This window comes from Pseudorca crassidens, chromosome 8 (genome assembly GCF_039906515.1).
Source record: "Pseudorca crassidens isolate mPseCra1 chromosome 8, mPseCra1.hap1, whole genome shotgun sequence".
Classification (NCBI taxonomy): domain Eukaryota; kingdom Metazoa; phylum Chordata; class Mammalia; order Artiodactyla; family Delphinidae; genus Pseudorca; species Pseudorca crassidens.
In genome coordinates, this window is record NC_090303.1 from 79,859,565 (window position 1) to 79,870,098 (window position 10,534).

The 10,534-nt window shown below is 35.0% G+C and overlaps 1 protein-coding gene across 1 annotated transcript; it reads left to right on the plus strand.

Annotated features, from left to right (window-relative positions):
- The first annotated feature begins 7,289 nt into the window (after positions 1–7,289).
- Positions 7,290–7,439, plus strand: LOC137228630 (mitochondrial import receptor subunit TOM5 homolog). The gene has a single exon (XM_067745556.1). It carries the CDS (start codon positions 7,290–7,292, stop codon positions 7,437–7,439), a length of 150 nt encoding a protein of 49 aa, XP_067601657.1.
- Positions 7,440–10,534: the final 3,095 nt, after the last annotated feature.

Sequence of the window (10,534 nt, forward strand, 5' to 3'; positions counted from 1 at the left end):
AACTTGCTAATCAAGGCCACTATTACCTGGTCTACCCTAACTATTCTAACTAGCATCCACTATATTTCTTTCACAGCCTCCCTACTAGAGTGCCTATGGTCTAGAAGAAAGACAATCAAATTTACTACTCTTCTCTGATCATACTTGAAACTCTTTTCCATGTCTGTTCATGATGTTCCAGTTTCCTATTTATGGACTCTTCTACCAAACACCATCTCTTGACTCCTCCACTCTTGAGCCACAATTAATACGCCTTCTGTGGTGGGTAGAAGGATGGACCCCAAAGATACCTACATCCTAATCCCTGGAACCAGTGAATGGGTTGCTTTACATGGCAAGGTGGAATTAAGGTTACAGATGGAATTAAGTTTGCTGATCAGCTGATTTTAAAATAGAGAGATTATATTGGATTATCTGCATGGGTTCAATGTAATCACAAGTCCTTAAAAGTAGAAGAAGGAAGCAGAAGGGTATGTCAGAGTGATGTGATGTGGGAAGGATCCAGCTCATCATTGCTGGTTTTGAAGAGGGAGAAAGGAGACCATGAGCCAAAGAATGCAGGCAACTTCTTGAAGATGGAAAATTCTGCAAGAAAACAGATTTTCCCCTGCACCCTTCAGAAGGGGACACAGACTTGCCGACACCTTGATTTTAGCCCATGAGAAGTGTTGGACTTCTAACCTAGAGAAAATAAGATAAGCTACTAAATTTGTAGTGATTTGTTGCAGCAGTCGTGGAAGACCAACGCACCATTCTTTTTGCTCACATGGCACTTTTTAGCTGCATAGCTGGAGGCAGCAAATGTAGTGCATCAGAGTAAGATTCCACCTGGATGCAAATTTCTGCTTTGCTACTTCTAAGCTGTATGATCTTGGGCAATTAAAGGCACTTCTCTGAACCTCACTTCACATCAGATCATCTGCTTACACCTTTCCATTGCACAGAGCTCCAGTCCTTTGAGGTATTTCTCACAATTATAATTAAATAATCAACTGGGTGCTTAATTAAATGTCTGTTTCTCCCTTGAGATAGTGGTTTCCCCAAGGGAAGGAGCTCTAACTATTTTGTTACTATCTTGTATCCCTAGCACAGAGCTCCAGTGCTAAGCAAAAACAGGCATTTAAAAATATTGGCCAATTAAATGGATTTGATTAAACATATCACCTTGGGTGTGATGTAGACAATACTGTCCAGTAAAATATCACTACATTCAGAATGTAAAAATACATTCACTGTACCAGTATAATTTAGGGATTCAGGGAGCCATGACTCAAGAGATTCCATAATCTCCTCTTTTCAAACCCCATTTTTAAAGTTATTCTATTTTGTCCCCTCCCTCCTTACTTTGCTTTCCTAACAAGGAGGTGTTTTCACTGTTAGGTGTACCTAGAACAGATGGAAAGTTTCATAGCTATAGGTAGGGCCTCCCCAGGTATATCTGCCCTGGTAGAGTCCCCATGAGGCCAGGGTCTGATACTCATATTTATAGGTAAAAAATATAAATTTACTGTGATAAGCTCTAGGGGACTGATTCAGCTCAATCAGCTAAAAGACCATTTGTTAATTTACAATGAGGAGTATTCCAGGAGCAAAAACAAAATTTATTTGCACTGGATCATACCTTCTTTATCCAGCAGGAAAATTTAATAGGAAAAACTTTTTTTAAGTTTTAGAAAACAGACATGTACTATAAACATAACAACTTATAAATACAAAGCATATATACCGAGTACTCTTATAAGCAAGTAATACTCGTAAAAGAATGATTCAGACTTCCATTTCAATGCATCCAGAATTGGTATTTGCTGTTCAGTGATCATTATAAATGGTTAGTAGATCATATATGTAATTGTCTTGCCTCCAGACCATAGAAAAGAAGAAGAATCTTTTAAAATTTATAACAATGCCAACTTTAACACTTCACATCTTGTTTCTAAATCTTAAAAACTTTTTTTCATCCAATAAATACTTACACTTCAGGCATTCTCTAGAAATGGATCCCTGCAGAGCTCTTGATATAAGCCCTGTAAAGACCACTAGTATGTGAAAGGAAGTCTATAAACATGCTAGTGATTCATCACTCTAAGTTACTGATACTCAAGCCTTGAACTGAGCCGAACCTCCAAGAAGCCACATATTTGTCCCAGAGAAATTTGAGTCCCTATAGAAACAGAGGGCCCTCAGCTGCTATGAAGTTTGTTTATAAGGAATAGTTATGTGAAGAATGTGTCAGCATCCTTTCTAAAATAAACTGGAAGATGCTGTATCTTATACTGTTCACTATCCCCGTACTATCACAAAGGTCTGAATTATCAGTCAATGAAATAAGAGTCTTCCTCAGCCTTAAGCTTTATTAATGATTAGCAGAGAATTCAAAACAATAATGCAAGCAGCACCAATATCTATGAGGCCCCATACGTCAGATGCAGCTCTTAGAATACTCATTTCTGCACCTGAGTTCATTTGGTTTCAGAGTTATGCTATCTAATTGGGTATCAGTCAAGCACAGGGGTCTCTTGAATTTATATGCCTCATTAATCATACAGACCTGTTCTGGCTACATAATTAAATCCTATTCTTCAACACAGCAGCAGGAGCACGTAATTCCATAAATTTCAGATTTACTTATAAGACTCAAACTAGATAAACCAGGTACACTCTTCTAAAAGGATTCCTGTTCCATAAGTCAATGTTTGCACAAGTTCAGGTCAATCTTCCCTCCAGCATCCCTGAGGACAGGAAACTAGTTACAGACCCACTGTTAAATCTTTTCTTCCCTATGCCTATATAAGGATCCTTCAGGTAAACTATTGAAAGAATTTAGCAATAGAAAAAATAGCTCTCTCTCTTAAAAAGAGTTCAAATAAATAAACAAATATCGATAAATAAAATAGAACTATTAATTCAAAAAAGATGTGCTTACTTTTAATTGACAATAGGAATTATATAACTCAATATAGCTCTCCTTTTTTGGCTTTAGCTGCTACAGTATCATGCCTTAAATAAGTACATAATCTTGAAACTATTTATATCCAAGCTTTTATATATAATTACCTTCAATCTCATACACCACATGATTTTTTTCCTATAGAAGTGAATCTTCTACCTCCTACACTTTCGGTAGGAATGTAAATTGGCGCATCCACTATGGAAAACAGTATGGAGTTTCCTTAAAAAACTAAAAATAGAACTACCATATGATACAGCAATCTCATTCCTGGGTATATATCTGGAAAACCAAAACTCTAATTCAAGAAGATACATGCACCCCAATGTTCACAGCAGCAGTATTTACAATAGCTGATGAGCCATCAACAGATGACTGGCTTAAGAAGATGTGAGATATATATATATAATGGAATATTACTCATCCATAAAAAAGAATGAAATATTGCCATTTTCAGCAACATGGATAGACCTAGAGAATATTACACTGAGTTAAGTAAGTCAGGCAGAGAAAGACAAATACTGTATGATATCACTTATATGTGGAATGTAAAAATAATACAAATGAAACTATATTCAAAACAGAAACAGATTCACAGACATAGAAAACAAATTTATGGTTACCAAAGGGGAAAGGGAGGGGGGAGAGATTAAATTAGGAGTATGGGATTAACAGATACAAACTACTATACATAAAATAGAAAAGCAACAAAGATTTACTGTATAGCACAGGGAATTATATTCAATATCTTCTAATACCCTATAATGGAAAATAATCTAAAAAACACACATATATACATGTATATATAAAACTAAATCACTTTGCTATATACCTGAAACTAACACAATATTGTAAATCAACTATACTTCAATAGAAAAAGGAAAAAGAGATGCATCTTCTATTTTAAGCAACCTCAAACAATTTTTGGAATAAATATATTCTAAATAGCTAGAAGTTGTATATTTATCTAGAATAAAATTTATAGTTAGCTTCCTATTTCTGAGAGCAATATTGCTTCTCTTCCACATCTGCCTCTTCACCCTCTTACACTTTCTTTTCACAAACTACCACTGATAAACATCATAGTCAAAGGTCATGCAACTTACTTCCTACTACTGGGTACTTTCCTTCCCTACCACCTTTCCCAAGGCGAAAGCTCTGAGTTAACTGCATCACCCTCACCCCACAAACCCAGGGGCCTTAATCAAACTGTTGTCTGTTCACTCTGAAATTCCAAAGTTCCTGGATGCGGGAGGGTTTGAGGAAACAGAAATTCTCATCCATGAGATTTGAATAACTGCTCATGGGGTAATGGCAGGATCACCATATTGAGAGGAGGAATAAGGAGTGAAGGCTATCAGGAGAAGAAACAGTGGAATAGGGCCTGTATTTTATGATTAGGCAAAGAGATTAAAAGGATATGCTCAGATTATTGAGAAGGGAAAAAAAGACCAAGATTCAACCAAGCATATAACTGTCTTTTTCTTGCATTTAGGTAGTTCAAGCATATTAGAATTCTAAAATATTAATATTAAAAGGACTTTAGAAATCATTTTATCCAGCCTCTTTATTCACAACCATTTAAGATCAAATTGGGAAGGGGAAAGACTGACTATAGTGGCAAAGCAAGTCTTCTTTTCCTTCCCTCTCTAAATCTCTTATTCTTCTTTTAAATTCTTTCTTTGCCTTACAGATTTTTGAGGTCAAATATTTTGTATTTTCTTTAATAGCTTTAAATGTTTTAGTCATAATTAAGAAAGCTTTTTCCATTTCTAGTTGATAGAGGAATTCACTTTCTCTGGTACATATATAGGGTTTTAATTTTCATTTTTAAAATATTCAGATATCTGATCAATCAGTGGAATTTATTCTGATGTATAGTTTGAGGCTAGAATCTAAATTTTATCTTTTTTCAATATTTCTCCAGTTGTTGAAAAATGTCTCTTTCCCCCAATGATTTAATATACATACATTGTCCTACATACTAGGGTCTAATTTTTAGTTTTCTATGTGTTCCCTTGGAATGTCAGGCAGTCCATTCATACACAGTCCACATTGTTTTAATTAGAGGCAATACAGTATGTTTTAATATCTATTACTTCTAGTCTCCTTACTTTCCATTGCCCTTTTTCTCCTGTGTTTTTTTCCCTCCATAGTAATTTGAGCTTCATTAATATTTTTCATATAAACTTTAGATTCAGTTTATCTAATTCTGTCTTTTTAAAAATTGGTATTTTTATTGGGGTTGTATATTATCTTGGATAGAATTAGCATCTTGATGATGTTTATTCTTTCTTTTTAAGAATATGGAATAGCTTTCCATGTGTTCAAATATAATGTACGTTTCATAAATATTTTAAGGCTTTCTCTATAACTTTTTCACATTTGTTAACTTTATACTTTCCTCTCCCATTTTTTAGTTATGTTATCTCTATTTACTCAGAACATTTAACATTTACATTCTAATCTTCCACCTTTACTCTCATCTTTATTTTACTCTTAGACATAATTAAATATATGCAACGATGCTCACTAGAAGGCCTTTGTTATTATCTCTCGATTGAACGAAGACTGTTCTCTGGCAGATTCCTGAGGAAAAGCCTGTGAGTGCAATATTCCGAGTTCTTACATGGTTAAAATGGGTTTGTCTATAGCTGTAAACACTGAAGGACTGCGTATAAAACCCCTGGCTCACACGTTCCCCCCTGAATGTCTTGAAAATATTACCCTACTTTTCTCTAACATTGTATGCTATTGTTGACAATTTTCAGTCTGAGTTTTGAGTTTCTGATTTCTGGTTGTCTTTTCCATCCTCAGTTACTTGTTTAATTATATTGGGTTCATTTTTCAGTATTGTGTTACAATTTTCCTTTGTATTATGGCTTTTTCTCAAGGCAAGGCAATTATCATTATCTTACACAACTCTTCCATTTTCCTTTCCCGTCTTTATTTTTTTATACAAGAAAATTGTGTTCCTCATCTCATTTAGAGCAGGATAAGAGATGATTCAGTATCAAAGTAAAAAGTTGCACAATTTTCCATTATTACTACATGGTAGGACTTCACCTCCCTTACAACTTCATTTTCTCTCCCTGGGACTCTCTCTTTGTTATCAAATCAACCCTCTGGCTGATTGTCCATTACCTATTTTCAATTATTCTTGTCAGTGCTATCTTCAGTAATGAGAAATGATGAGAAATTGAACATTTTTCCCTTGGAGAATATTACTTGGCCTTATCTTACTAGCTGAGCTCTACATATCCAATATCAATAACCTCAGTTTCTTCCCACATTCCCTAAGTTTTAAAGAAAAATTAGAATGCTGTAAATAAATGTGGTACCAGATGCACTCCAGCAAATGATAGCTCTTGGAATAGCATCTGAAATGACAATATGTACTCACTTGGAATTCAGAAATGAAAATGTCCCAGTGCCTTCCTTGCTTCATTACTGAAGGGAATCGGCCTTATACCACAGCAATCGCCTGTTCCCACCAGCTGACAATGAAATGAATACTCTGTAGGAGCTGAGATGATTGTGGCATTAAACTTAGCAGTCTCTCCATGATCCCGCAAGACTGCTACTGAATCTAAACTAAATCAGTTTTGAGAAGAGTCTGTACAGAACTTGTTCATCGTTTAAAATCTGGAGGGGAAATATGAGTAAAATCAAATGAGTTAGGAAAGAGATTATCAGCTAAGAGATAGCTCAGGGATCTGTTTTAGGTCAGGCGGAGGGAATAGGACAGAAACAACCAAATAGCGTGAGGAGAGTTGACATTATCCGCAAAAGCCCAAGAGACTGTTTTATTATTGTCATCAGTTGCAATGATGATGATAATAGTAGTGATCTGTTGTTCAGTGAACACAAAACACTGCAATAGCAACGGCACTGACTACAGAAAGAAAAACATGATACAGCTTCCCTGGCTGCTACGCTTGGCATCTAAATTACCCAGACTATGACCCAGAGCAGGGACACTTAGGGAATAGAGCAGATGCCTGAGATAGGGCAAGCATCTGACACAGCATGACATCGATAGAGATGATAGATTGGTCTTAGTCCTTTAATCTCCTGTTGGAAGGGTAATAAGTGACAGTTTAGTCCTAAGGGTATTAGGAGGTTAAGGAGCAAGGGGCGGGTGATGAGGAACATATTAATATCTCTGGGTAAAACTTTCTGAATGTACCTCATTTAAGATTCACAACAATGCAATCAGTTAGATACTATGGTTTCTGTTCTACATAGGAAGTAACCGAGGTTTGAAGAAGTTAAAACCGTCCCAGCTTCAGGCAGAGAGAGAGAAGAACGCAGGCTTGAGGCCCAGCGAGGCAGAGCTGCAATGTTCTGTATTGAGAGCCTGGAGACGACACTGGACAAGGAGAGGAAATGGAAGATGCTCGAGGATGTGATCTCCCTACAGAACGTCCTCATCTACATGGTCCTGCTGGGAGTCACTTGCTTTATCCAAAAGAAATTGGACAGCATCTAAAGACTGGGCATTCTATTTGGATACGTGATACGAAGAACCTGATAACAGTTTCTACTTCTATCTGCAAATGAGACTCTTTGATGTCCACAGCTAAAATAGAAAACTATTTGTAAAGTGTGAAAAAACCTTCTGGTCATAGTGCGCCTTGCGTCCGTTATATTCAGCCTCCACGAATGGTGATATAAACCTTTCCTCCTTCACAGCTCCCTCCCAGAGGTGCAGGTCCGGTCCCTATTCTTTTGTCTCTGTTTTTTCTTTTTTCTTTTGCCCTGCCCAGGTACATGGGGAGTTTCTTGCCTTTTGGGAGGTCTGAGGTCTTCTGCCAGTGTTCAGTAGGTGTTCTGTAGGAGTTGTTCCACGTGTAGATGTATTTCTGATGTATTTGTGGGGAGGAAGGTGATCTCCGCGTCTTACTCTTCTGCCATCTTGAAGCTCCTCCTTGTTTATTTTTAATAATATTTTTTCCTTAAAGTTTTCTTTGCATGATGCTAATCTAAGTATACCAATTTTCATTTAGTTAGAAATATCTTTTTCGATTCTTTGACTTTTAAATTTTCTTTATATGATACTAATATAAGTATACCAGCTTTTTGGGGGTGTGGTTAGGAATATCTTTTTCTATTCTTTGGTTTTCAGAATTTCTGGATCATTGTGTTTTAGATGTGTGTCTTATCCACAAGATATAACTGACTTGTGTATTTGTGTGTGTGTGTGTTGTTAAAACCATTCTGAGAAAAAGAAAATAACTGACCCAACAGGCCAGTTTTTCAACTGGAGCATTTATTCCATTTATGTCAATAATGGATATTGATATATTTAAATTCACTTCTGCAGTTTTGTTTTTGCTTTAAATGGTGCTTTTTTTCTCCTCTCTTGCTTTTTAAAAAAACCTTATTATGTTTTTTATTCCATCTCTTTTTCACTATAAGTTTGGAAATATATACCACATTCCTATTCTTAGAGTAGTTACCTTGAACTTTCTATCATGAGCACTTAGCTTCTTAAAGTCTGAAATCGGCGAATATCCGTATCATCTTCCCAAACAATGCAAATATCTTAGAACTCCAAACACATCTGAACTATCTGATATTGTTGTTGAGTATTTTAGTTCTTTGTGGTTTTCCTTTTATTCCACAATACAGTGGTGGTGGTGTTATTTTCTAGTCAATGTTTGTTAAGCAAATTCTTTGTTCCTTATGTCTTTGTTCATGTCAGATCATTCTTCTGAGATTACTCTTTTTCTGAAGTATAACTTTTAAAATTCCTTTAGTAAGGACTATTTGAGGACATTCTTTTACTCAGTTATAATTTTCTTACACAATTTTTTCTTGTACATTTATCAAAATCAAAAAAGTAACACAGATATGAGACCACTGTCTAATCTGTAGATCTTACTCAACCTTTGCCATTAATCCCAATAATGTCCATTATGTGCTCTTGTTCTCCTTTAAGTTGGAACTATTCTTGAGTCTTTTATTGTTTTTCACAAGCTTGCCATTTTTGAACAAAATAGGCCAGTTAGCCTAAAGAATGACTCTCAATTTGGGTTTGTCCAGTGGTTTCTCATAGTTAGATTCAGGTTATCACCTTTGGCAGCAATGATACAGAACTGACATTGTATTCTCCCTGCATCCTATCAGCAGACATATGGCTTTGCTCTGTCTCATACTGGTTATGTTAACTTTGATTACTTGATTAAGGTGGTGTTTGTCATGTTTCTCCACTGTAAATTTATCATTTTCCCTTAGCAAATAAGTACTGGTTTGTCAGTAAATTCTTACCTTTTATGATTTAGTAAACTATTTTTATTTCTTAGCACTTCAATTAAAAAATTTTTTTTTCTCAAATGGCAGAATGAAAGCTTGACCTATTTGGAAAATAACTGCAAAGCAGAAAAAGAAATATATTTAAGAATTGGAATTGAAATTTGGGAAATTCATATCTAGTTTCCTTAAAATATCAAAGTTATTAGTAAGATTTTAATAAGGAATTTTGAAAGAATGGGAGACTATTCAAACAGGAGCTTTCAGAAGATAAAATGCTCATCAATGATCTCAACCTATATAAAAACTGTGCAGAATTATAAAGTTAGGAACATAGATAAAGGGATATCTCTTGCCTGTAGAATTTTATTCAATATGTAATTTTACTTTGTTTTTATTACGATAAATCTTGTCCTAAATTTTCCTTTTAGGTAATTATAATTATTTTCCTAGGATAAAAAGTTGAGTACTTGTTTAATTTATCTTCTATATTTTTAATCACATTAAAAATATTTTTTGGGCTTCTCTGGTGGCGCAGTGGTTGAGAGTCCACCTGCTGATGCAGGGGACACGGGATCGTGCCTCAGTCCGGGAAGATCCCACATGCTGTGGAGCGGCTGGGCCCGTGAGCCACGGTTGCTGAGCCTGTGCGTCCGGAGCCTGTGCTCCACAACGGGAGAGGCCACGGCAGTGAGAGGCCCGCATACCGCCAAAAAAAAAAAAAAAAAAATTTTAAAACTACTAAATTCATTTTGATTAATGCTTTGGCCTCATTCCATAGAGTTTCAATTTATACAAAGGTTAATATTTTATCACTTCAGAAACATTCTATTGCTGTTTTCTTGATTTAATATTGTTTTAATCTTTATTGATTTCTTGGCCCAGTTGTTACTTTATAGAATACTTTTTAAAAAGTATGAATATGTCAGTTTTCCGTATTTAAATTTACTTTTTTCTAGTTTTATTGAACAGTGATCTGAAAACATATACTTCAAATTTCTGCATTTTGAATTTATATAAACTTTCTTTTTTTCTGTTATACAGGCAATTTTGATATTTGTATATAATAACAAATTTGTATACAATAACAGTATACACCTCATAGAGTTTATATGAGGATTAAATGCTTAAGAGATACAGTTAAAACATGTATATAAAATCAGTACTATAGAAATGTTAGCTATTACTACTATATTCACTTTAAATTCCATTTGAAACTTACATTCATTTTTTTTTGTTTTCCTTATTCAACCTTTTATTTTTAATGTTTTTGTTTCAGTGTACGTCATAGTAATACAAATTATTGTATTTTATTCTTTATTTATATACAAT

Excerpts from the sequence above, each read along its gene's own strand:
- LOC137228630 (XM_067745556.1), top strand. The coding sequence starts at position 7,290 with ATGTTCTGTATTGAGAGCCTGGAGACGACACTGGACAAGGAGAGGAAA.